The sequence below is a fragment of the Geospiza fortis genome, unplaced genomic scaffold (genome assembly GCF_000277835.1).
Source record: "Geospiza fortis unplaced genomic scaffold, GeoFor_1.0 scaffold45, whole genome shotgun sequence".
In the NCBI taxonomy this organism is placed as follows: domain Eukaryota; kingdom Metazoa; phylum Chordata; class Aves; order Passeriformes; family Thraupidae; genus Geospiza; species Geospiza fortis.
The window spans coordinates 3,542,404-3,570,185 of NW_005054327.1; the positions used below are offsets into that span (position 1 = coordinate 3,542,404).

General features: G+C 36.0%; 1 protein-coding gene across 1 annotated transcript in view; it reads left to right on the forward strand.

Annotated features, from left to right (window-relative positions):
• MYCBP2 (MYC binding protein 2) overlaps positions 1 to 27,782 on the forward strand; it is a 177,247-nt gene that overhangs the window by 137,753 nt on the left and 11,712 nt on the right. The window contains exons 59-77 of the mRNA XM_031057093.1: positions 6,356 to 6,457; positions 9,173 to 10,819; positions 11,718 to 11,887; positions 12,606 to 12,850; positions 13,533 to 13,700; positions 15,360 to 15,517; positions 15,938 to 16,137; positions 16,418 to 16,567; positions 17,744 to 17,904; positions 18,513 to 18,669; positions 19,271 to 19,495; positions 20,103 to 20,168; positions 21,379 to 21,618; positions 21,749 to 21,847; positions 22,459 to 22,539; positions 23,148 to 23,414; positions 24,773 to 25,056; positions 25,190 to 25,286; positions 27,104 to 27,223. Coding sequence (XP_030912953.1) covers positions 6,356 to 6,457; positions 9,173 to 10,819; positions 11,718 to 11,887; positions 12,606 to 12,850; positions 13,533 to 13,700; positions 15,360 to 15,517; positions 15,938 to 16,137; positions 16,418 to 16,567; positions 17,744 to 17,904; positions 18,513 to 18,669; positions 19,271 to 19,495; positions 20,103 to 20,168; positions 21,379 to 21,618; positions 21,749 to 21,847; positions 22,459 to 22,539; positions 23,148 to 23,414; positions 24,773 to 25,056; positions 25,190 to 25,286; positions 27,104 to 27,223 — 4,637 coding nt within the window. The remainder of the gene's footprint in view (positions 1 to 6,355; positions 6,458 to 9,172; positions 10,820 to 11,717; positions 11,888 to 12,605; positions 12,851 to 13,532; positions 13,701 to 15,359; positions 15,518 to 15,937; positions 16,138 to 16,417; positions 16,568 to 17,743; positions 17,905 to 18,512; positions 18,670 to 19,270; positions 19,496 to 20,102; positions 20,169 to 21,378; positions 21,619 to 21,748; positions 21,848 to 22,458; positions 22,540 to 23,147; positions 23,415 to 24,772; positions 25,057 to 25,189; positions 25,287 to 27,103; positions 27,224 to 27,782) is intronic.

A 27,782-nucleotide genomic window follows, 5' to 3' on the forward strand; every position in this document is an offset into this window, starting at 1 on the left:
TCCAATATTTTATGCAACTCTGGTTTATAAATAAGGTAAATATTTCATATAGTACAAAATGATGATAATTCTTTTAGCATCAAAAATGCACTGCAGTAAGTACATAGGTATTAACTTTTCTTACTTCCTAAATTTCTATTTTTGTCATTGCTCCTAACGTTAGGGATGTAGCTGGACAGTGGGAATAACTTAGTGCTACTCATAAGAAATGTTTTGTTAATTTTCTGTTGGGTGCTCATAGGATTGGCATGGTAAAGGAAGTTTGCTCATTGAGGTGAATACCAGCTAACCTGATTACTGATGGGAGGACAGGAAACTGTTTTGATTAATGAAAGCTAAAAGCTCAGCATTCATGATGGATAGCTGATAACTGCACTAAATTCTCTCTTACGTGCAGAACAGGTCAGGTCACAGGAATACTCCTTCATGCCTGTCTCCCACAAATTGTCTCTCTGAGGTGCCTCAGCTCTTTCTTGTGGGACCCTGTCAGTCAGTTCAGTGTCTGTGTATATGCAGTCCTGCATCTCTCCAGCTCAGCTTATTTAAGTGACAGTGAAGTCCTTCATGTGAGAGCTAGATTAAGGTTTCTAATTTGCTCTTACAAGGATTGCCAGAAATCTTTTGGCTGTGATTTTCTGTAGTTCTGCTGGACTTACACCAGCATCCTGAAAGCAGAATATTCCAAACTCTACTCAGATAAAACAGCTGACTGCCAGTGGCACCAGCACACCCTCATTGAGAATTTGTAAAATATTTCTTCTTTCCCATCACTTTTAGGGTTTTGGTTTTTTTCTGCTGTTCAGAGAGGTAAAGTCAGTTACTCAGCTTTGCATCAAAAATAACCCTAATTGTCTTATTTCAAATTTCAGATGATATGTCCTTTAGCATTTAGACCTATATTGTATGAAAACAAAATCATCATTTTTGATTGTGCAACAAGATTTCTCAATAGATTTCTCTGTCCAAGATGTGTAGATAAACTGTATTCAGTAAGGTACATCCATGTTTTATGTTTTAATAAGGATACAATTCAAATAGAAGCCTTTTTTTTTGTCAGGTAGGGGAGGAGCACTGGTGGTCTACCAAATAAAAATATTATGAAACTGGAAAATTTTTTTGAATTTGTGTCTGATCTGGGATCTTAGCTTAGTGCAAGGTCTCAACCAATTTGGTGATTTGCCCTTCCAGAAGGGAGAAAATTATCAGCCTGTACTGGTCGCTGACTGTGATTTGATACATAGACTTTTTTTTAAGCAGTTTATTATCCAGTGTCAGGTTTGATGCAGATAACATAAATTATTCATAAAGGAGAGAAATACTAACATTTTTGTTTTCACAAAATTTAAGAATAACATGGGAGATTTCTTGTTTAATTTTCTTAGACTTTTGCAAACTTGTTAATCCTCCATTTGCAAGTTCATCCAAATTCAGCATATAGTCAGGGATGCCTGTAAGACTATATCAATAGACTTGTTCATTCAATAGTTTTATGCAGTTATATTAGAACAGTAACCGAAACTCATTTTAAGTATGCAATTTTAGTTAATTACTTCTAAATCACTTTATAGCCTCCTGTTACTAAACATGTAATTAAAAGTCAAATCCACTAAACAACATACCTTGAGTCCATATCAAGTCAATTGAATTTTTGCCCTAGACATGCTTAGTTTTAGTTTCCAATTATGTGCTCCATCCTTAAGTGCTTTGTGCAGTAAAGTTAGATTTTAAAATTAAAATGAATGCTTATAGTCAGTATACTGTTGATTAAATGGACTAATGATAGTCTAATAGTTGAAAGAAGTTGTGCCAGCCTAGATTTCCCTGTCTGCAGATGTTATATACTAAATGCTAACCATGATTGCAAGTCAGCCTAAATAGTTCAGTCAACTGTTGACATTTTCTGTTCTTTCTCAAATATATCTATCTCTGGGGAGAAATTTGGTTTGGCATAATTCTGAGGAAAACCAGGATCCTGCTGAATGCCCTCTAGAATTATTTCCTTTATTTAGATTTTTATAATAGGAAGAAAAATCTTGATCTGATATAAACATACTTTGTGCTGGTGACAGATTGTAATTCTCCTTAGAAGTGTTTGTAGGTAGCTGGTTTTTCAGGAGATTTTTCTGTCCTTAAGGTTTGCTTTGCAAATTCATTAAGAAAGAAGGAAAGGACTTGTCACAACCTTTTATCCTCCAGCACAGTGTCTGGTTATTTTTTTCAGAAATACTACAGTTTAGGACAGTCACCTCCTTAGATGTAATGCTTGAAGAAATAAAAAGTGTTTCGGTTACTCCTTTCACATCATAAATGAGTTACAACAGCACTCTGTTTTATATCAAAGAATTTGGTACTGGAGGGATATTAGAAAAAACAAAGGGAAACTGTTACTCAGTTTTGTGTTACTTGCTAGAAATCTGTGAAGGGCTGATTGTTCTGTCCTGCTTAATTCCTTTGCTACTTTTCAGACATAGTTATACAAGAGATTGTTTTCTTTTTCACAGGGACAGACAAAATTTAGGTACTCTTGCCATTTATTTTACTTCTTTGTCAGTCTTGTGTGCAACTAAAAGTTCAGAAAAGGTAGAAGAGCTGGCAAAACCTTGGAGTACAGGAACATCTATATTGATTTGGAGCCTTAGCAAGATTTTTTTTCCAATAAGATCACAAGTTTATGTATGTTTCTTCCTTGGATATTTGACCAAAACAGGCTGTAATTGCTGCAGCCTGCTTATGCTTGCTTCTGAGAAGCCTGTAAGATCATCAGTAACAGATTTGCTTATGCAAACTGCCATACTCGCTAGATGATTACTGGTTGCTTGATTTATTTGTCAATGAACTTTGCTAAAAGCAGAGAAGACTCAAATTTCTGTTGAGTTTTGAGTGTAGGAGAAGTGAGGAAGCCTAGAGGGTCATGGGAGATCTTGTCTCTCAACTTCAGCAATATGTGCTAGGTCATAAATCTCCTTAGATGTCGCAAGTGTGGGTAACAGGATCTTGGCATGCTGTCCAGCATCAGTTACCAAAATCTGATGATTGGCTGTTGAGCTCTGAAGTTAAGGAGGGAAGTGGGAGACTTTGCCGTCACCAGTGTTAGACCTTTATGCCTTGTTTCCTCACACCTGAGTTGATACTGCAAATGAGGAATGGATTTGTGGGCTAAAAAGCTTTGGACCCCTGTGAGTTCTGATATGTTAACCTCCCTCCAATGCAGCCATGCTGCTTGCTTCAGGTACTGCTTCCTGTGCAGGCAGAAGCTGCAGTGCTGAGCTGCTGTTCAATGCAGCGTCCTGTCAGCTGCTCCCTTTCCAGTCTGTGCTGCAGAGCTGCAGTCCAACCACCCATCATCAGCTCTTGCCATTCTTGTCAGGAGTTCCTCCATACATCCTTTCAGTATTGTGTGATCAGTTTCTTCTTGGTTTTGTTCCTTTCCCATCTAGGTGCTGGTGAAATTGCATTTAGAACCACAGTGCTTCTCTCTGCATTTTCTAAAACTTGTAGAGGGGGCACAAAAGACCAGCACATATATGGAGCACATAAGATGTGCTTCTTGGTAGTGTCTCAGTAAAATGAAGGGAGAGAATCTTCTCAGCCAGGCATGGTGATCTCTTCTGTGTGTGATTTAATCATCAGTTAAACCAATGATAACTGGTTTAATTGTGTTTTCAGATGCTGCATATTGCCAAGGCATCATTCCTGAAAATTTGAGCTAAATTAAATGGTCTCATAACCTAGGCTTTTCAGGTTCTATAGGCAAGGGTACATATGAAACATACATTTGGCCAGGTCAATCCAAAACCATCCTCTGAGGGCTGGTATGGTAAAGGCTGGAGAAAGAGTACAAATTGTGTCAGGTGTTTTTTTGGAACTAATCTCCTCATATCACATCTTTAAAAGTTGTAGTTAGAAATTAGAAAAGCATAGAATTCTTTTTTTTATGTACCTTTCCAGCACAGGAACACTTCTTTCAGTTAATACACTTACGTGGCTCAAGTGTTAGTGTTCCAAGCCCCTCCACTGGTAAAGAATATTGCTAATATTTTTCTCATTATAGCATATTTCAGCTTTTGCTTTAATTCATTCACTCATATCCCTACTTTAACCATACTAAATACATTTTTTAATATTCAAGCTTTTTTTTATTACTTCTGTACATTCTTTCATTAATGGAAAAATAATTTCTAAAAAAGTCCTAGTCCTGCTGTTAGTATGACATTTGGCATTTTCAGGAAGTGAAGAAAGATATGCTGATTGCAGTGCTTGAGGAAATTGAACTGACAGCTGTATTGTAGTTTCCATGTCAGTAAAAGTGAATGAAAGAATACATTGTTTTTAAGGGGCATCCATTGCTTAGGCAGCGCAGCAAAGGCAGGTCAGTGCTTTCATTCATCATGATGCAGAAAAGCAGTGGCATTTCAGAAGAAACTTGAAGCTAACTCCATTTTCCAGTGGCATTTTACGTGATGGTTACAGAGTTTGCTTAAAGAAGATTCCCATGAGCCAGTTAGTTGTATGTCTTGCTTCCTAGGTTTCCTCAGAGGAAGTAGGCACAACTGTTGAAAGACTGCATCCTGCCATTGAAATTGAATTGCCTCTTATGTCTCCATATTGGATAACTTTTCAAGCTGGAGCTGTTTCCCTGTTGAAAGAAAGAGCATGACTAAAGGCACACTGTCACATTCGAATGGCTCATGAGACCAGCCTTGCTTGCCTTGTGTTTCAAGTCTTTGTAGTCTCTGAGGATGTTTCAGGAAGAGGGAGCCGTAATCAAAATGTTGGTCCCGGAGGCTGTCCAGTTATCCTGGATGTACATGGATTGTCATACTGCTAGACCCACAGTCCCTTTGAAAGGTTTTAGTAGTAGTAGTGCATCATTCAACACTAGATTACAGTATTGTAAAATGTAAGTGTTCTCCGAGACAGAGTGAAAGACTGAAGTATAAATGTGCATTCATGAAAGAGGATTTATAAAGATTCATAAAGATTTTCCTTTCATTATTTGTAGAGTGGGATGCTAGTGTATCAAATTGACATTTTTAGGTTTCTGCTACTGCTGTTTTGTGATCCTAAAGTTTATCTGCCTTTTTCTTTTAAAAATTGACTGAGTGACATCCTATTGCTCAGAAGCTATATAGTTGTTATTGGATCTCTCCAAATAATTTGTAGGTATCAAAAGTAGGTAATACTGATGTTAAATCTGTGTTAATACAGTGTTGAGAAATTAAGGATTTGTTTCCTTTTTTTTTTTAGAGAATGAAATTCTTACTTCAAATGTATGAACCACCTTCTCATTGCAGTTTCTAGAACCATAGCTCATTGCATAAGGTAGCAGGCTTGTTAAGTTGAGTGTACAAGTCAGTAAATGTATTACCAGAACAAAAACATGTCTTACATAGTGTAGGAATTGAAATAATTTATTTTCAATACAACTGCCTTATTCCATTTGTACAAAAGGGTGTATCTAAAACAGTGTATTCTAACATACACATTCTCTTTACAATTATTACTTTAGTAAAAATTTCACCTTTTTTCCCAAAGGAATAGGACTTAAAATTAAAACCAGAAAAAATTTAAAAAAAATAAATTATAGACTGAAATGAAAGCTCCCTACTATTTCTCTCCAAGTTTTATTTTTGTTGAGTTGTATTTCTAACAGATTTGGTGTCAGTACTCTGTACTGAAAATATCTTGGATGACATCAGATTTTTTCTTAAATCAGAATTATTTTTAAGACCTGATACACTTTTTTTTTATCTATGTACTGTTGGGTAGACATTCATCTACTACTAGTTAGGTTTCTTGTATTGAGGAACTTCACATTACATAAGTGAAGTTTTTCAAAACATTACATTATTGAGGTGCAATCACTTTTGAAAACAGTTTTGGTGTGTTTAATGTATTTTTTTTCATTCTTTCCAGTGATTAACAAGACTCCAAAACTAAATTAGATGTTCTCTAATTTTCGCTAAAGAATGTGTAAATTGATCATCTGGAAGACCATATTGAAGTTCTAAATTATTAATTTCTGAACTTACAGATTAAATGTTAACATCTCAAACCCAGGTTCAGTTCAAAACTAGACACTGCTGATTTTTATAATAAACCATAAATGTCATTGGCTAGCCCTCACATATTACATTTTTAGATCCTAAAGACTAAGATTGAAATTGCAGCATTTTTAGATCAAGGAAGCTGATCTACTGCATTCCAATACAAACTACTGTCTGTCATTTAAAACTAATGTAGGAATTCAGAATACATAACAAAGAAGATGCATATCATTTGAAATGCTTGTTTTTATCTTTGCTGCTTTTCCATTGAATCTGTGCTGCTTCTGTGCAACTGTTTTCCACTGTAGAAACTCCATCCTGCTGCCTTGCTTCTCGTGAGCGTATTTACAAAAGTAGTGATGTAGCTGGGCCTGCCTCTGCTATTTCATCTCTCTCTCACAAACTGAAGGGTGGGTATGCATGCCAACATAGCAAGGTTATTCAGATTTTTTACCTGCAAAATGTTCTGGGTTTGTTTTTCTTTCTTCTTCCATGCATTTTCATTTCATTCATGTAAGAAAATAATGTTTTAAAGCGAATGTTCAAGTTTGGTATTTGTTGGGAGCTCATCTGATGTAATCATTCACTGTTGCCTTCATGGGTTGCAGCAACTCCACGATGCACAATCTAGATGTCTCTGCTTTGTAAAATGGAAAGTGACTTAGTCTAATTACAGCTGTTTTCAAACAATAGGCAAAAAAGTATATAAGAAGAAACAGGAAATAAAATCTGGGAATTTTTTTTTTTTTTTTTTTTTGCTTACAGACAAAGCAGCTTGCTATTTGATGCACTTCTTCCTTTGGGAGATTTTTCTTTTTGTGCTGATACTCCTGAATGCTGCTTAGGATTATTTATCTCTATATGTGCAAATCCAAACCTTTGTTTTTTCAAAAAACAAGATACTTAAGATACTTTTGTTGTTGAAGCCATTGTTAGGCTTTACCTTTCATAAGCAGTTTTCTTCTGGAATGTTTTCCTCATTGGTATTTGCTAATCATGCATGTACTTTAAATTTGATACTTTGCTGAATGGCTTGAAGTGTTAAATATCCTCTAAAATGATTGTCATCTTTTCAGTTTTTTTTACTCTTTTATGAGGCATTCTGTAAAACTTTCAATCTAAAGTATTTTCTCATCTGGCAGACTGGGAAAAATATGTATAAAAGTAATTCTAATTTGCATTTCAGAATTTATCACAAAATAAGCATCTCAAAATAGCTCATGAGTAAAACTGGTGAATAATTAAGCTGGATGCTTGGACTGATATTTCCAAAATTATTTTTTTTTTTAGCAAGAACAGTCATTTTATAAACCACAATTTACCATGTTATTTCTTGCCTTCTTATTCCAACTTCCCCCTTCCAAGTGAAAAACAATTATAGAACTTGTAAAAATGAAGACAGATTTGACTCTCAAAATTGATTAGGATGATAAATACTTGCTATATTCTCACTATATTCTATTGCTTGCATTTGATACATTATTCTTTGATATAGACACAATATTTCTTCTCTGCTCAGAAAAGTATGAACTTCTGCCATGTCTTGGGAAGGCAGAAAAATACTCTAAATTTCAGGCTTGTTAAATATTCCAATATAATTCATCCTTCACTTTTTTCCTGTTGTTGTTAGTTTTATTGTAAGGTATTTAAATATGGAAAGAGCAAATAAATAACAATTTTTTATAACCTGAGAAAGCATCTTAGTTGCTAAATTTTGCTCAAAATTTTTCTAAATTTTTCTTGGTTGTTTTTTATATTGTGAGAGATAATAGTAGGAAAAAATTGCATCTATGTATTTTCTAGGGTAGGGGTAAGGGTTGGTGATTGAGAACTACATGAAGTTGCTTCAGATCCCATAATGCATAAGAAAGTAGACACTGTTTTCACATCTTCTAATACTGAAGATACTAAAAGGTGACTGTCTATCCTGTTCCCATTAGAAACCAAGGCTTAAATTTGCAAATACTCTTTGATTAATTGAAACTTTATTTTTTAACAAATAGTTGCCTTCTCAAAAATATGCCCAGACAAATGCAAATAACCTTTTTAATATCTAGAAAAGAAAAATATTCCTAAGTACTGTGTCCTAATTCTGCAGGCTTACTAGGGAGACACTTCTCATGTTTGACTAATGAAAACCCATTCAAATCAAAAGGATTTAACTCTGCATTCAAGATTTTGCAGTAAGGATTTATGGAGAGACAGCTGTATTAACTGCTGCATTGCTTGCCAGTACATTCCATATTGCTTGGATTAATTTTCAAAATACAATTCTACAAGAGAGACTTGGTTCACAGAGGTATCAGAAGCAGATTGCCTTCATAAGCTACTTTTTGCATATACTTGTTTTGTATGTACCTATACTAAGCTGCCTGTAGTTCTTAGACTTACAGCTCTGTAGATGAATGTATGTACAAAGTCAGTGTGCATAGGAACAATAAATTAGTGCATTGAAGTAGGAGGACATCATTGACCAGAGCTGGCCATTTAACTCAGTGGTTGAAAAAAGTGGGTTTGTTGTTTTGGAGGGGCTTTTAAGTTTTGGTAGCAGAACATGGGGTAGATTTTGGACTTGAAAAAGTAGATTCCATAGATTATCCATTTGAGTCATTTTGAACATATTTGCAAGCCTCTTGCCCAATTTGCCTTACTAACAGTGTTTACTTCCTACAATTTCTGGCTTTTGAGCATTGAAGAAAATAAATCTGACAATACATTTGATCTCTATTCAAGTTTCCTGATGCAGTCAGCCTGTCACACATTAAGATAATAAATAGTCCCTGGTTTCAATTGCGACTGTGGTAAACTTAGTTAACTCTGGAATTTCACCTAAGGATGTAAATTTTGCGTTTTGTAGAAAGAGTGAACTATGGTTTTTGATAACCTCCATAGTAGTGTTTTCTCTGTAAAACGTTCCTAACACTTGTTTCTGTGTATCTCTGGGAAAAGAAATGTATCAAAAGTATTCTAGGGGGAAAACGATCCCTTCATGTTTCCTTTCATTTTGGTGTGAACAGAAGCATGTGTTTGGTATTTATCTTGTGTGCAGGTCTTCAGTCTTTATTTTGTACTATGAAGGGTGTCACTGCCAGCATGTAACAATTCAATTATGAAACATTATACAGGTGACCGAATGAATTTCACAGGAGCTGCTAGACCGATTTCTCCAGCAGGAAAACCAGACATGGCACCCAAGCACAGGGCTGACTGCAGGTCACCCAAGCTTGATGTGCGAATGAACCGAGCCACTGCCGAGCAGAAGAAGCCCAGAAATACCGACGGCTTATCAGCCAGTGAGTGCCTGATGCTGAAATCAGACACCGCAAAGTTGCGCTCAGACTCACACAGCAGGTCTTTGTCACCAAATCATAACACTTTACAAACACTAAAAACTGATGGAAGAACAACTCCCGGTCTGAGAGCTGAATCTCCAGGGCCAGGAACCCGGTCGACTTCTCCAAAGACAAAGACACTGACAGGCATTAGATCTGGTGCTAGTTCCCCGCGATCCTCGTCACCCAATGACAAAACACCTCTACCTCAGAAAGCTTCATCCCCTGTAAAAACAAAGCTTGATCCTCCTCGAGAACGCTCCAAATCAGATTCTTACACATTAGATCCAGACACCCTTCGCAAAAAGAAAGTGCCGCTGACAGAACCCTTAAGGGGGAGGTCCACTTCACCCAAACCAAAAATTACTACAAAAGATGGAAAATCCGCACCAGAAACTGAAAATAGAGCTCCTTCCCCTCATGTCGTACAAGAAAATCTTCACAGTGAGGTAGTTGAAGTCTGTACTTCGAGTACTTTAAAGACTGACAGCATTACAGATACCACCTGTGAAGACAACACTGAATTCAGAAGTCTGGACGATGGTTCTAATAAAGTTCATTTCAGCATTGGAAAAGCACCACTGAAGGATGAGCAAGACATGAGAGCATCTCCAAAAGTGAGCCGTAAATGTGCTGGCAGGCACACAAGACCCAAAAAGGAAAAATCCAACTTCCTTTTCAAAGGAGATGGATCAAAGCCCATAGAGCCTGCCAAGCAAGCAATGTCACCTTCTGTTGCAGAATGTGCTCGAGCCGTATTTGCCGCATTTCTTTGGCATGAAGGAATAGTTCATGATGCCATGGCATGCTCATCTTTTTTGAAGTTTAATCCAGAACTGTCCAAAGAGCATGCACCCATACGAACCAGTCTTACTCAACAGCCTGCTGAGGAAAAAGAAACCAAGTTGAAGAATAGACATTCATTGGAAATATCATCTGCTCTTAACATGTTCAACATCTCACCTCATGGACCAGATATATCTAAAATGGGTAGCATCAATAAAAACAAAGTCCTCTCAATGTTAAAAGAACCACCTCTGCATGAAAAGTGTGAGGATGGAAAAACTGAAACTACCTCCTTTGAAACATCCAGTCATCACTCAATGAAATCCAAGTCTCCTCTTCCATTAACACTGCAGCACTTAGTAGCTTTCTGGGAAGATATTTCTTTAGCAACTATTAAAGCAGCTTCCCAAAACATGATTTTTCCAAGTCCTGGTTCTTGTGCAGTCTTAAAGAAGAAGGAAAGTGACAAAGATAACAAGAAAGCCAAAAAGGAGAAAAAGAAAAAAGAAAAGGTTGAGGCTAGGCCAAGGGGAAATCTTTTTGGTGAGATGGCCCAGCTTGCAGTGGGAGGACCTGAAAAAGATACCATCTGTGAGTTGTGTGGAGAATCCCATCCATATCCAGTGACCTACCACATGAGACAAGCTCATCCAGGTAAGACTCCATTTTTAATTCCCCTGTCCATCCATAAAGTATATTTCACACACATGTTTTGGTGTTAGTTGCTGTTAGGAAAATGTCAGGCTATGCTTTCTATTATATACACAAAATTAAAAGTTGTACTTGCATACAGATTAGTTGCACATCTTTGTGTATAATTATAAATAGTTAGGAATCTAAACTCTCTAAGTTGTTTGAAACAAGGTCAAAATAATGCTCTGACTTTACAGTAGCTCTTCAGAAACATGCTATGTTTTACACTTTAAGATTTGAAGCTGTGCTGAAATAAAAAATGAGATTGGTCAGTTGGAGTTTCTACCTTGACAGAAGTTTTCTGTTACTGTTCTACTGTCAAGAGTAGGAAACTTCTTTTTGCTGTGTCGATACTGGGTATCAGTGACTTAATATTTTTTATATACTTGTTGGTCTCTACTTTTTTTTAGCTCTGTGTGTGCCAAATTGAAGTCCGGAATCTTTTTGAGAAACTCTAATCAGCAAAAGAATACCCTCCATTCCCTCTTAAGCTTTGTTAGCTAGGAGACGAGATTTTCATGTTTGTTAAATTACAGATATTGTTGGCTAATTTATGATACTGACCTTAACCATAACATAGCTGTCTGAATAGGGATCTGTTCATGCTTTGGATAAGTTCTTTATAAAACTTGAAAACTACAGTGCATTTGTATTCGTTAGACACTGGTAGGACACATAGACAAGAACAGAGAAGAACCTTGTTTTGTAACCAATTCAGACACACAGAAAAGTAGAAAATTAGGCCAGGAAAGGACATGCATCTTCCTTTCTCCCCTCTTCATGCCTCTTTTAGAGCAATAAATAATAGAATAAAAATCCTGCATTTGAAATCAGTTGTTCTCACCTTTCCCCCATGTAGGCTGTGGCCGCTATGCAGGTGGCCAAGGATACAACAGCATTGGGCATTTCTGTGGAGGATGGGCTGGGAATTGTGGGGATGGTGGCATTGGAGGGAGCACGTGGTATCTGGTGTGCGATCGGTGCAGAGAAAAGTATCTCCGTGAAAAACAAGCAGCAGCAAGAGAGAAGGTATTTTCAGCTCTTATGTTTAACTTTCTATCTTAGTAGTGCTGTGTTCACAACTTGAAAAGAAGGGCTAGTTTAAGTTCATAATTTGGGAATATCCTCTTATCTGCATTGTTAGGTTTAAGATAATGAAATAGAAGCCTCACTGGCTTCTGATCAGTTTTCTTCCCTTCAGATCATAGTGTGCTCAAATTTGTAAAGTAAGTTTATTTTTTATCCCTGTATAACCACAGGATTGAATGTAATAGTTTTGTTAGCATCTGTCAGTTTATTTAATTTTGAATGGTTTTATTTGTTTGCTAAAATGAGGGCTGTTTTAACTTCATGTTTAAAGTTTTTTCAATGATCCTAATAATCCAGATCTTTGCATACAAGATGCCACTAGAGGAGTTTTTAATGGGAATAGTACAAAAGGTGTTTTTCTTGTAGTGGTCTGCAAGGACTAATTTCAAAATCTTGCTCAAAGTATGCAAATATGTTGATGTTAATTATGCTAATTTAACTTTATTTTTAAACTAAATTTTTTGCACACAAAATTAATCTTGAGGCAAATGTCAGAACTATCAAACTATTAAATTTTTGCAAAGGTAGGAAAGTAATAGAAATGTCTTTTGTCATAAGAGGCATTTTACAATGGGTAGAATTAAGCAGCTGTATTATGAGATTGGTCGTCAGGTTTTCCTGTGGTGAATTTAATTATGCCTTATTTAAATCTATCTAGATTAAACAATCTAGGAGAAAACCAATGCAAGTTAAGACACCTCGTGCCTTGCCAACTATGGAAGCTCATCAAGTGATTAAAGCCAATGCACTGTATTTACTGTCGCTGAGTAGTGCTGCTGAGCCCAGTATCCTCTGCTATAACCCCGCAAAAGCATTCCAATCCCAACTTCCCAGTCTAAAAGAAGGAATTTCTGAAGACTTTCCCATTAAGATGCCGTGTCTCTATCTACAGACATTAGCAAGGTAATTAAAGGACATGTATGAATATTGATTTTAACACTCATCTGTGCAGAGTATTGGATAAAAATGTGTGTGTAAACTAAAGCTTACATAGAAAAAGACATTTTCCTAATTCTTCATGATGTTTTTTTCTTCTGTCTGTTTTAATCCATGATCCTGTTCAATCTTTTAGATTGTATTTTCTCCTAGAGTCAAATATGCCCTAAGTAGCTTTCAGATGCTAAATATTTTATAACAATTCAATTTCTGTCCAAAGAATTCAGAATTTCCCTAGGAGTTTAACTTAGTGTGTTAGTAGCAGACATACCTGCTACTTTTTTCTCTTCTCAGTTAAAAATAGTAAAAAGGCAACCAGAAGACTTGGGCTTTCTTGGTAATTCTAAATAAATTTCACTCTCGTGTCTATGTATGTTGGATAGACTTTTGGACCCAAAATACATTCTGGAAATGCCTGATGAAAATACTAAAAGATAGAAAAGGGTGATCCCCACTGCCTGTTGGTTGAGAATGCCACTGTATCTTCCATGAACACTTCAAAGTCACAACCAGTTTAAAAGCATTAATAGGTGAAGAGTACATGACTAGCATTGGCTGACAAAGTATACTGGCAAATGACTTCTGTGTATATGTGTGTTTCAGCAATTTTTAAGCTTTAATCCTAATTTTAAAATCTCATTTGGTGTAGGCATCATCATGAAAATTTTGTTGGGTACCAGGATGACAACCTGTTCCAGGATGAGATGAGATACTTGCGTTCAACTTCAGTACCTGCACCGTACATCTCCGTTACTCCTGATGCAAGCCCAAATGTCTTTGAAGAGCCAGAGAGTAACATGAAATCTATGCCCCCAAGGTACTTCCTTGTAATTCTAGGTACTACATACAAATGTTAAAGCAGTAGCATAACACCAATTAAAAAAAAAGGAAAACATGGCTGCAGTTAATAAGCTAAAGTATCAGATCAGTTTCTGAAATGGCAGCATAAAAACCAAAAGCCTATGAAGTTGTAGTTAGGAAATTTTCAGTGGATTATAGCATATCAGGTGTATTTTCAACTGTTAGCAGTGAAATATGTTTGAATATGTAAATATGCAAGGAATATACAAATCAGAACTGAAACTTTTTACTGTACTTCAGTTACTTCTCTCTAGAAAGATCCCGGGTTTACAGCCCAAATCCCCAAAAAATTGTTCAGTTGATAAGGACTCTTAGCATACAGGGAAATTTATCTGTAGCCTCTACTTCAGGCCTGCTTATTTCCCCATAGAGAAAAATTCTCCAGAATCTACAGAACTGAAGAAGTTATCTAAGGATCAATAATCCAAGGACTGTAGCTGTTGCAAACTCTTTGAAAATGTAGCAGGTTTTTTTGACTCTGTATCTGTTCTTTACCACAACTGACTGAGTGCAGGCTTTTTGAAAGGAAGTAGCTGTTGTTCTTTCAGGATTTCATTCTGAAGGGAAGCTTGAACAGGAGGAAATTTCATTGCCTTACACTTTTCAAAGCAGATGTTGCTTCTTTGTTCTGTGGGACATAAAAATGTCACAGAAGAAATGACAATGCTGTCTAGGACCAAGAGTGCTTGATGGTTTCTGTCAGGTTAAGCCACTTTCTTGTCATGTAATGTTTACTGTGATCTAATTCAAGCAGGTATAAAAATTTTTGTTTCACCAGGGAAAAAATGGCTCTTAACTATTAATAATAGTCCAGAATCTACTTAGCTGCTCAGTGTTCTCAGATGTCAGTGATTCCTCATATTATAGTGAGGATGTAATGAAGAGAAAATTTGCTTTTTATCTGTTTTTATTTCAATTTGTTGTATTTCATAGTGACTGCACAAATAGTTTATTGGAATACTACAATCTATAATATAGTCTTTTCAGAAATAGAACTTTTCTAACAAAACTCCTTAAGAGTGCATCGTATTGGTATATTCCTTTATTAAAACTGTGGACACCATGGTCTCCTGAGGCCTGTAGGGACAGCATAAGCTGGGAGTCCTTCTGCAGACTGTAAGAAGTCCACTGAAGGTAAGGAGTAAAACATGTCAGAGGTATAGCTGTAGCAATTCAGATTTGACTTTAAGGCTAATGATGTTAGAAACTATTACTTCACATAAAGTTCTGAATTTCAGTTGGCTTGCATATAAAAAAGTCACTTCATAGATGTTTTCACATGCATTCTCAGGAGAAGTTTGGTCTGAAACTTCAAATTAGGCATGATCTGAATGTTCGTATTTCTCTAAAAGAAATACCTAAATTCTTGGAACTCATCATGTTCATCATTACATTTGTTTATAAAGCACTTGCATGTTTTTCACCATGTGTAATTCTAATATGTGCTCCTTCCTTTCCAGCATTTAAACAGTTCTTAGGTACATAAGACAAAGTTTCATGCAGTAGTAACATTGTGATTATGAAATGCATGTATCCTTATTAATTATTGGTGTTTAATTCAGATACACTGTATATATTTGCTAATGAGTGTATTACTTCACTGATTTCTTCGTAGTTTGGAAACCAGTCCAATCACAGATACAGACCTTGCAAAGCGCACAGTCTTTCAAAGATCATATTCAGTTGTTGCATCAGAATATGACAAACAGCACTCAATTCTGCCAGCACGTGTAAAAGCAATCCCCAGGAGACGAGTCAACAGTGGAGATGCAGGTAAGAGCACAGACATCAGAAGCAGGGCAAAATGATTCAAGGATTTGCAATTCTTCTTGGAAACTGTAGACAAATACATTTTTTTTAAATACATTTTTATAAATACATATTTTTAGTTATAAAAATAATAGTAAACATTAGGTGCTTGGTAATCCACACAAAATTAGCCTAAAATTGGATTAGGATTTACTGTAATTCTAAAATTTCTAGTGACTCTACTGTGCCTGTTTTAAAAGTGAAGATGGTATTTTCTTTCTCAGTTGAAGCATCGTTTTTCCATATTGCTATTTTAATGCGGTTTTCTCTCAGAAAATAAAAATCATTTCTAAAAGTGCTTTATTGCTTTTCATTTTTACTGTGGCTATAAAATTGAAATGCTCAAGGAATCTAATGTATGCATATTTTTATGCTTTTGAATAGAAGTGGGGTCCTCTCTCCTGAGACATCCATCTCCTGAACTTTCTCGGTTAATCTCCGCCCACAGCTCTCTTTCCAAAGGAGAGAGAAATTTCCAGTGGCCAGTATTGGCATTTGTAATCCAGCATCATGATCTGGAAGGACTTGAAATAGCGATGAAACAAGCCTTACGGAAATCTGCTTGCAGAGTCTTTGCCATGGAGGTATTCATGTGCTGATGACTCTTGTATGATTAAAATAATGTGGTTGTAAATTCTGCCTTGGAATTTTTTTTTTAAGATTATGCTATATTGGCTATACTATAGTTGTCATTTAAATAAACTGTTTTAGCTACAGAGCAATAACGTCTTACTTGAAGACCTTTGCATTATTATTTGCCTGTCCAAATCATCAGTGCATCTCCTTTAATAAATGGTTTAGGAAATGGTTTTACTCCAGGTTTGCTTAACCAGTTGGTAACTCCTTGTATGTAATTTGTTTTAGGCCTTCAACTGGCTTCTTTGTAATGTCATTCAAACAACTTCTCTTCATGATATTTTATGGCATTTTGTGGCATCCCTGACTCCTGCACCTGTAGAGCCTGAAGAAGAAGAGGATGAAGAAAATAAATCAAATAAAGAAAATGCAGAACAAGTAAGTGAGGTTCTGCTGATTTTGTAGGAAAATCAGAAATACTTCCATGTGAAAAACAAAATGCCTTAATCCTCCCTCTGTGAAACAAAACCTTAAATTGTAGTTGAATTCATTTTGTAGACACATTAATTTTTCTTCTGAATCATCACTTTCTATATGCTGATGAATCACAAGCATTAAAGCATTATTTTTTAATATTCTTGGGAAATAGGAAAGCAAAAAAAGCACAAGCACATTGCTAAATTTAAAAAAATAACCATTTGCTTTTTATTCCTCCTTTGCCCTGCAAACAGAGGGAAGAGAAAATATTTTTTAGAGAAGCTTTGTGGTTTGATGTACTGTGTCTTTCAATGTTCTAAGAAAAGTCCATAGTTAATTATGAAAATGCACAGTTAATTTACGTACTGCTGTGTACATGTATGTATATAAATAATTAAATAAGTAATTATATGCACAGTAGGTATACTTAATTCAATGATTTAAGAAAAATATATAGTTCTGAAAGTGTAGCCTGCAATACAGTACAGTCTAACATCTCATACTTCCAAAAGATATCTACATACAGCCTATTCTAGAATTAGCTCTGATTTAAAATGTTACCATGTCCACAATGAATAGCTCAAAAAAAATCATGCTAGTGTTGTCAATAAATCAGGATAATCTTTATCACTTCAAATCTAATCCAGTTTTGAAATTAGTTGTTCTGAAATTAGTCTTTTCAGCAGTGTAACCTGGTACACTGCTTTTCTAATACTGACTCATCTTAACTAAGGATTATTATTTTTACAGCTCTAATGAAATGCAGCAACTGATAACATCAGCTTAGTTATCAAGTTTGCTATGGGTGGATTTTGCTGCTCAGATAAAGTTGGTTTCAACTGCTGGAATATGTTATTTATTTTTGGTTTGTTTCTTTGTTTTCAAATTATTGCCATAAAATGTTTCACATCTTTAAATCAAGAGAAACGTGTGGCAGTGTACACTACACTTCCCAAATTCACTGTTTGAGGCTCGTGTGTAACTTACTCCAAAAATTCTCTGACAGAAACTGCGTCAAGTTCACATTCATTGTAAGGTTGCAGTTACTCTTAAAGCAGACAGCAGAAATGTTTTTGTTTACTTAACCTTTTGTCTCAGAAAGTCTGTGAATAACACCCAAATTGCTTTGCTCTGTAGGAAAAAGACACACGAGTGTGTGAACACCCTCTGTCGGACATAGTGATTGCTGGGGAAGCTGCTCACCCCTTACCCCACACTTTCCATCGCCTTCTTCAGACAATCTCTGATCTTATGATGTCTCTTCCCAGTGGAAGTGCATTACAGCAAATGGCCTTAAGGTAAGCACAAATCAAGAAAGTTCTTGAAAAGGCTGGAAATGTTGTAGAATTACAGGTTAAAAGATTTTGCAATGTAAATAGGATGCTTGAAAACTTTGTGTGAGAAGAGGCAAATCTATCCTTACCACTAGGAAGGAGGTACATAGAAGACACTTAAGTGTTTATACATATAACTAATAGTATAAAAGACTTTGTAGAGGGGAATGTACTCTCTTTTAAATTCTATACAGTGTCCACTATGAAAAAGAAAACATCTAACAGAATAACATGGAAGGATCTGTGTGTTATGTGCATGGCTTTGTAGTGCCCTTTGCTCAGAAATCTGTCACTTGGATAGTGTCTTTAAACTTTGAGATTTTTTTCTGTGTATTTGTCTCAAAGACAAAAAATTAATAATAATGGTTGCATTTACTATTACAATTCTAAGGAAAGTCTATTCCTGCTTTCCTCAAAATGGTGCACTAGAAACACTTGAGATCCTGCAAAATTTGAAGTTATGCATTTATAGAAAATACTTTGAGAAGCAAAAATGTGATTAATAGTTTCATGGATAAGTTATGTCTTTTGCCAATATTCAAAATGTCAAAGTCAACTAAATGTATTTTCAGGTGCTGGAGTCTTAAATTCAAACAATCTGATCACCAGTTCCTGCACCAGAGCAATGTTTTTCATCATATCAACAATATTTTGTCTAAATCTGATGATGGAGATAGTGAAGAGAGTTTTAGTATCAGCGTTCAGTCTGGTTTTGAAGTCATGAATCAGGCAAGTATTACTGCTCTGGCTCAGAAGCAGAGATCATTTGTGAACTGTCTGTACTTCAATGATGATTCTCTTTAAATTAAAAGGTTCTTTATCACAACGTCATATTTTCTTGAACATATCTCAGTTTAGGATCTTGTCCCTGCTCTCATATTTAGCTTTAAAGGTTCAAATATTGACCCTTAGCCTGTATATCACCCGAACCTAAATTTTGGAGAAGTGCTTGTTTGCAAGTGAAGTTTTTGGGGAATGTCATGAAGTTGGTTGACTTTTTAAATATTGTGTACTTCCAGTTCTTCTTTGCTTACGTCTTTTTCCTTCTGTTATTCTGAGGAGCATGAATTAATACTTCTGTTTAATATTTTTTAAGTGTTTTCTTCCATTTAGTAATATATTTAGGCATTTGCTAATATATTCAGCTCTTAGCTATTAATGTTTCCTTTGGCTTAAAGGACTGAATAATTTGAATCAATAAAGGACGAATTTCTTGGAGGGCACATTTCATCAAAACAGAAATGTCTGTGTGGTTTTAAAAATTGTAAACCATGCCCATGTATTTGGGCTTACTCTCAAGTATTTTAAAAATTCCCATTTGTTTTCACAGGAACTGTGTATAGTAGTTTGTCTGAAAGACCTCACCAGCATTGTTGACATTAAGACATCAAGCCGACCTGCCATGATTGGTAGTTTAACAGATGGGTCTACAGAAACATTCTGGGAGTCAGGAGATGAGGACAAAAACAAAACTAAAAACATCACAATCAACTGTGTAAAAGGAATCAATGCACGTTATGTTTGTGTTCATGTAGACAATTCCAGAGATCTTGGGGTAAGAGGAAAATAAAAGTGTCTCTCATTGAAGGTGCATAGTCCAAGCTGTATGTGTTTATCAATTAAGAGGTGCTGTTTTCTTTGTCAGCTGGTAATTCTAATGCAGAAGTTCACATTTCAAAGTGAAGTTTCTAAGTCCTGTCGTTTAGAAAGCAGGAACTGTTACAATCAGACCAGTCTGTCTGAATTTACAGTTACATAAAACTGAAACTGGGAAACTTAATTCTTAGTGGTATGTTCTATTTCAGATGCATTTTCAATCTTTTAATTCTTTTAAGTTACTTTTCTTGCTCATGGTTTCTGCAGAAGCATTGAAATAAGGAGCTGTCATAAAATCCCAATTTTCTAGACCTTCTACATGCTTTCTTATTGATCTGTACAGTAATGTTACATATATATCTGTATTTCAACTACAGCTTTCAATACAAAGAGCAGACTGTGTTAGAGAACTGTGTTTTGGAATTCTTTGTCCTTGCTTTTGATCATGGGGTTTTTTTGTAATGAAGCAATTTTTCTCTTAATGTATGTACTCTCTTAATACAGAAGAAGTAGTCAGAAGTGTCTCAGTTGAAGTGTTTCATTCTTATTTTGCTTGTTTGTTGCAGAACAAAGTGACCTCCATGACCTTCCTAACTGGCAAGGCAGTAGAAGATCTCTGCAGAATAAAGCAGGTAAACATTTTAACAGTTGACATAGAAAAACTGCTGCCATTTTTTGTGCACATACCAGAGATTTTTCTGAACAAATAGTTTTCATTTCTTACAGTAGATAAATTTCTTTGCAAATACCAGACATCATAAGAAGCCTTGGAAAATACTGTACTATTAATGACAGAATTCAGTTATGTATACTGACTATTGATCAAGCTTTTACCCTTCTACTGAAATAGAACAGGGTTATGTAAAATGTTCCTCAGATTAATTTAGTTTTAATTACTAAAATATGGTAACTTATCCTTTCAGCTGTAGAAGGTTTCCCCAAAAAACTCCCAGAACACAGGCAGGGACTGATTCAGCTTTGCTTGCTTCCTCTTTGCTCTGACACTTTTCCAACAGCTTTTTACCTTCCAGCACACCCACGTACTGTATCCTGTCTCATGGTATTTAAAAAGTGTTAGCCTTGTCTGCTGCAGCACATTTCAATGCAGAGTCTGAGAATTAATGTAGAAATGGGCAAAAACAAATATTAGCTTGATTATAAACGAGCCCGTGGATAAGAGAGAGGGCTCACTTGGCTCAGGGCTTGGGTTTCTCTGAGTAGTGATGTGCGGCACTGCACCCTAGCAGTGCTTGGTTTCCAGTAGTGACACTGCAGTTTCATATGAAATACATGATTTCATATAGCATTATTTATGTTGGGTTTTTTTTAACAGTACTTATTTTAAAATACACCTTATCAGGTACAGTTCATCTTCCCTTTTTTACACGTAAGTGCTGCATGTCTTGGTGTAAGGATAGCAAATACTGACTTCCACAGAGTAACAATTTCTTTGGCAGGAGTTTGTGTGAATAGAGGTGAAATTATAATTGTGTGTTATATTTTCATTTAAATTACAGAGGCTGTTGGTTTTTTTTCCTAGGAGTAGTGACCAAATACTAGTTTTAAGAGTTGTTTTTTTAATATATGAGCTGTTGCTTTGATGATAAAAGAGATAGGTAGGCTACTATTTCTAATCAGCTTTACAGATAAAACTGAAATGGCTATGTCACTTTTTAATCTGAACTCAGGAGGTTGAATATTTTTATCATTAAACACAGGTCTTACTGCTCAGGCTGAGATTTTCATTACAAGCACAGTATTTCTTACAGTGATATATATGATGATAGGTGACTTTTTGTTTGATGTAATGTCAGTTTCCAACTTTATATTCCTCTTTAACAGGTAGACTTGGATTCAAGACATATTGGCTGGGTAACAAGTGAGCTTCCTGGGGGTGATAATCACATCATCAAAATTGAATTGAAGGGTCCAGAGAACACACTAAGAGTTCGACAAGTAAAAATTCTTGGATGGAAGGATGGCGAAAGCATTAAAATAGCAGGCCAGATTTCTGCAAGTGTGGCTCAACAAAGGAACTGTGAATCTGAGACACTGCGAGTATTCAGACTTATAACATCCCAGGTGGGATTTTAACGATGTTATGCAGTGAAAGTTACTGTGAATTGTAGGTTTTAAGTGCTTTATGTTTTAATGGAAAATGTCACATCTGCACAAGTTTGAGATACACTAATTAGCATTGTCTTTCTTCCAGGTATTTGGGAAACTTATCTCTGGAGATGCTGAGCCAACCCCAGAACAAGAAGAAAAAGCACTGTTGTCATCCCCAGAAGGAGAAGAAAAAGTACACAATGTATTTATTTGTATTCTATCAATAATACTTTGCTGAAAAAAAATTATCCAGGATGATTTTCAGTATTTGTTCAATTTCTTATGCTGCATAATTTTTAGATCAAAACTGAAGTAAAACGTTGCAATTGCTTATTTTTAAAATATCATAGTGTATTTTTAATACCAAGCCATGGTGTGTTTTTTAAAATTAAATTATAACTGAGGCATACGCATTTAATGGAAACTCCGTAGTAATGGTGATGCAAATGATGCCTACAATTACAGAAGTACTTAACACTGTAGTAATGGTCAGCCTGAAACTCCTGGCCATTATCTTTTGCTTCAAGAGAGGCTCTGTTAATATGTAGAGAAAAAGTATGAAGAAACTGCACTCAGCTTGTTTTGCCTATTATTTCATTTGATGCTTAAATTCCTCTCACAAAGAGAAAGTTAATACATTGATGAGATATTTATTAAGCATAGTTTAATTAATCTTGGTTATATATCTTCCTGTAAAAAAAAGCTACTAACTTATAAAACACAGTTTGTTGATACATTCCATGTTAATTGCTGCAGTAATTGGGAAGTGTTCTTGAAACTTTTTATCTAATATTAAACATGCTTTTTATGAAGGCAACATCAGATGCAGACCTGAAGGAGCACATGGTAGGGATCATATTCAGCCGGAGCAAACTGACGAATTTGCAGAAACAGGTCTGTTCCTTTGGAGATTATTTGAGGATTAAATATTGGAATCTTGTAATAAATGAGCTCAATTTCAGTGAATATTACTATGAAGATTTGTACAATAATAGAGCTGTTGATTAATTTTGAAATTTTTTTTGTCTAGTATGTTAAACAGAATCTACTCTTCTGTCACTTATCTTAGCAAACATTATAGTATCCTAAAAATTCTTTTTACCATGCTATTGTTTCTAAAATGTTTTTAAGCTTTCTGGTTATTAAACTGAACAAGAGACTATTTTAATAAGTGCTTTTATATGTGTGTGTTGAGTAAATGTATTTCTTAGGGGGTTTATGTGGAGTGGGTTTTTTTGGCCTAAATTCTATGTAAAAAGTAAATTAAAAGGCAGGATCTGAAATAAAATTAAAAATCATTTTGATTTAATTTTCTATAACATAGATGAGCAAATTCAGCATTTTATTTTTCATTTGAATTTATGCTAAAAAGTAATTTAAGTACAGGCCAAATTCCACAGGTTTCCTATTTTAGCCATACTCGTGCAGCTACCTAAACTACAACGTTTTGCACTTGCTAAAAGTTTTTAAGAGCTGCGGTGCGTTTGGCTTCTGTGTGGCAGGTGTGCGCGCACATCGTGCAGGCCATTCGGATGGAGGCGACACGCGTGCGTGAGGAGTGGGAGCACGCCATCTCCAGCAAGGAGAACGCCAACTCGCAGCCCAGCGACGAGGACGCTGCCTCGGACGCCTACTGCTTCGAGCTGCTCTCCATGGTCCTGGCGCTCAGTGGCTCCAACGTGGGCCGCCAGTACCTGGCCCAGCAGCTCACTCTGCTCCAGGACCTCTTCTCCCTGCTGCACACGGCTTCTCCCAGGGTGCAGAGGCAGGTCAGTGCTGACCGCTCCTCCAGTGCCTTGGTATTGCTGGAAGAGTGTCTTCGGAGTACTAAAATCGTGTGCTTGGAAAAAATACAGAATTTCTTTTGGGGAATTGAAGTGCCAGGTTTTAGGGTGCTTGTTTTTTCTAATGGTAGAAATGTCTGTCAGATGAACAGCACAGTGGTTTTTCAGTATTTCGTGATATGTATACATAATGCCTGTGTAGCCTGTGTAGGCAAGATGAGAAGTTTTTAATTACCAGAGTCTGTTGTGGACCTGGCATGAGTCCTTAGTGTCTATGTCTTAGGCTCTAAGTGTAGTAGTGTGGAGCTAGACAGCTCCTTTCTACTCTTGGTATCCTCAAGGTGAATTTTAATACCTGTTTCTTTCTGAATTTGAGTGTTGTCTGATTGTATATATAGTTATATGCACATACTATATAAACATATATATATATATATGTTTAATAATACTAGTAATATATAAACATACAAAATTTTTGCATTAGTACAGTTAATGCACTATTTTATTGCTAGGTGCTGTGCCTTCTTCAAGTGGATTTTAAGTTTCTGTTGCAGAAGTTTTTGTCTCGTACTCTTTATTCTTCCTTTTACAGTTTTTGAGCTGTTAAAATCTCACATCTCAACTTGCCTGGAGGAAGATACTTAGTAGTTGCGATACATAGCTTTTCAAGAGAACATTGAGGGCTTGCAAAATTACATATGAAATATTAAGTCCTTAAGCTTTCATCAGCTTTCATGCTGATTTGCACCAAACTTCACATGATACATGCAATTTCAACCCCAGCTTCACCAGTTGGTAAGGTTATATGATTTCAAGACAACTCTTGTTGGGTCCAGAGCTATTGACACAGCAAAAAAAAAAATCCAGTTAGACTATCAAAAGGGAAAACAAAGGCATTGGAAAAGAGTATTATAATTCTCAGTACCTCAGGCAAGTACTTTGTTTCCAGAAGTCTGAAGTGTCTTTAACAGTTCCACCACAATTTCTGACGTCTCAATGAACATGAAGTGGCTACTGTACAAGCAAATCAAAGTTGTACAAACATGCGTATCACTCTTATCCTAAGTCCAGTACCAAACATAATTTTTTAGTATATGGAGACTAAGTATTGTTTGATTGAGATCAGTTTTAGACTGTTTGCCTTGTCTTGCTGCTTACATTAAGAAACACTTCATTGTTATATAGAAATACTGCAGAATTTCTTACAGGAGTAATTAAGTACAGCAATTAGATGAGTCCTTCTAACTGAAATAAATTGTGAAGAAGGACTTCATGTGATTTTTCTTGAAAACTCCAGCTGTCTTGGTAAGAACTGTGGTGTTCTGTTTTTTTTTTTTCTCCAGGTAACATCATTACTGAGGCGTGTTTTGCCCGAGGTAACCCCCAGCCGCCTGGCAAGTATTATAGGGGTGAAGTCTCTTCCACCAGCAGATATAAGTGATATAATTCACTCAACAGAAAAAGGAGATTGGAACAAACTAGGGATCTTGGACATGTTTTTGGGATGCATTGCCAAAGCTCTCACTGTACAGCTAAAAGCCAAAGGAACTACTATCACAGGAACAGCTGGCACTACTGCAGGCAAAGGAGTTACTACAGTCACACTTCCAATGATCTTCAATTCCAGGTTTGTTTCAAAATATGTAACAAACTACTACAACCTACTGTATGCTGAGTATGAACACTATTTCTTTGTGCTGGATTTTGACAAATACTAGCTATTTGAGTTTATTTCATCTATTACCATTTATCCTTTGCAGCTATATTCGGCGAGGTGAAAGTCATTGGTGGATGAAGGGGTCAACACCTACCCAGATTTCAGAGATCATCATTAAACTCATTAAAGACATGGCAGCAGTGAGTTTCTCTCCTTAAAATGTGGATGATATTCAAATATTTCTGATAATGAAATATACATTTTTTATAAATTCTGTTACAGTTAGTATCAGATTGAGCTGTTAAATGTGAATTGGTCTCAAGAAAAAAAAAACCCATACAGTTTTCTTGACGGAGTCTGGGGTTAAAAGCAGTAGCAACTGAGTTCTGATTCTGCTAAACAGAAATCCAGTTTTGAAATAAGCTTTTTAAAAAGTTGCTTATACTAGAAATTTAAGAGACAAACACAATAATTGTGGGTAATTTTCTAATATTTTTAACTTTAAAGTATAATTTTTAAATCTTGAGTGCTCAGAACTTCAAGTTAAAAGTAAAACTTATCTGTGAAGTAAAATAACAGCATTGTTTTCATGTAACTGTATGTAGACTTACTGTATGGATTTTCTGGTTGAGATTGACTTTCAGTCACTGGAATCTACACTTATAGTTACTTATTATTTCATTTATTTGTTCCATAGTTCTGCTTCAGACAATTTTTTTGGCAGAAAAATTGAAGAAAAGTGAATCGGTTATTTCCCAGAAATAATATTGGCAGAAGAAAAGGTTCTGTATATGTTTCTGGGAAAGAAATTTAGTTAGGAAGTTGTTTTTGTTTTCCTTAATTCTGCACCTATTTCAGTGAGATGTTCTAAATGACCCAGATTTTCCTCTGTGAATACCCTTTGAAAGGTTTTTCAGTATCTTCAGAATGAAGTCCTATTTTCTAAACCATTCACTGTGCTTGGATTAAGGAGATTCCTTCTCAAAGTTGCTGAAGCTGGATGGGAGTTTTCTCTGTTGATTCTGACTACAAGATTTTAGAATCTCATAATTGATAAGGTTACAATTAAAAGTCTGTCTGTGTTGGAAAACTTTTATTTGAAGCTTTTTAGAGCTGCTAATTATCAGCAGGGTGGCATCAGTGTAACTGTCCTCTTCATACGTGTTAAAAAGGTGATTCCTTTCACATAACATTTTCACCATTTGCAGTGTGTAGCTGCCTGTATCTGACTTAGTCACTGTAGCTTCCCTTTTAGAGTCCAGTGAATCTCAATTATGTGTCACCTTCAGCATGAAGCTTAGGACTTTAGAGATTACAGTAAGAATTGAAGGATGCAGCAGCCTCTGAATCAGAAACTTGAGAGTATGAGTCAGTGCCACAGGGTCAGAATGTTAAAGATTGGAAAGTATGCTGTGGTTCTGATGTTTGCTGTGTACTCCTCTTTATTTCTTTCTAATACAGGAACTGTGGAGTCTATTCAGGAGGCTGAGCTAGGCATGTGAAGCTAATTTTTCTAGGAACCCTCTGTCATCTGTGTGCTGGTCACAGTCACTTATCCCTGCTCCAGCTCTGCATCTTTATTTCTCTAGAAGGGGTGGGGGACACTTTAGGAAAAGGACTTTCCATTCTTCAAATCATATGCCCTCTACCTGTTCCAAGTTAATTATTCCAGTAGTTGCTCAGAGACAACCTCAGTCATCTCAGTATTTGAGAGCTAATTTTTACCAGATCTGTCTGATTTGAAAATCAAGGCCAGGTTGGATGGGGCTTTGAGGAACCTTGTCTTGTGTAAGGTGTCCCTACCCATGGCAAAGGGTTGGAACTAGATGATCTTGAAGATCCCTTCCAACGTAAATAATTCTGTGAAAACACCCTAATTTATCAGTCATCCCCGATTTCCTCTTTTTCTGTTCTAACTTGAGATACTAGCCTAATGTTTTGTAGCAGTTCTAATTACAATTTTACTTGCTCTTTATATTAATAAAAGCTGTAATAAATTGAGCTTCCTCTTTAACAGGGTCATCTGTCAGAAGCTTGGTCACGTGTGACAAAGAATGCTATTGCTGAAACCATCATAGCTCTGACCAAAATGGAAGAAGAGTACAGATCACCTGTGAGGTGCATTGCAACAACCAGAGTAAGAACTTCACCAAACTTACCATTAGTTCATTGTAAATGTGTAGTAGGAGCCCATTCAAGAACCTTCTTACATGTCAGAAATACACAAGCCAAAACTGAATTAGAATTAAATGTGCATCTAGGGAATCTCAGAAATAATGAATAAGTGTGATGCCTGTATATATTTGGAGGTTTACTCTTTAAATAATTCTGCTTGAAGTTTGTCACGCTTGCCTTACACGAAATGTGAGATCATCTGTGTGGAAAATTGCCCAGTATGTATCAGCTGTGTTCTTTCAGCTCTCCAAGCAATTATTACAAGTTGTTTGACTGCTGGGTAATCAGCTGCCACATCTTAAGGCTATTATGAAAACACTCTGACAGATGTTCTCTAGGACAATTAAGCTAAGCGTCAGTTGTGTTTCTCTCAAAAAATATTTGCTGAGCCCTTCATTACTGACATGGTGTAACCTGGTGGTTTCCTTTGCTTGGTCTTTACTTTGTCTGTGAATCTTTTATAGAAACTAAGGACTACTTTACCTTAACAGATTGCTTGAAATACCATGGAAGGTATATTT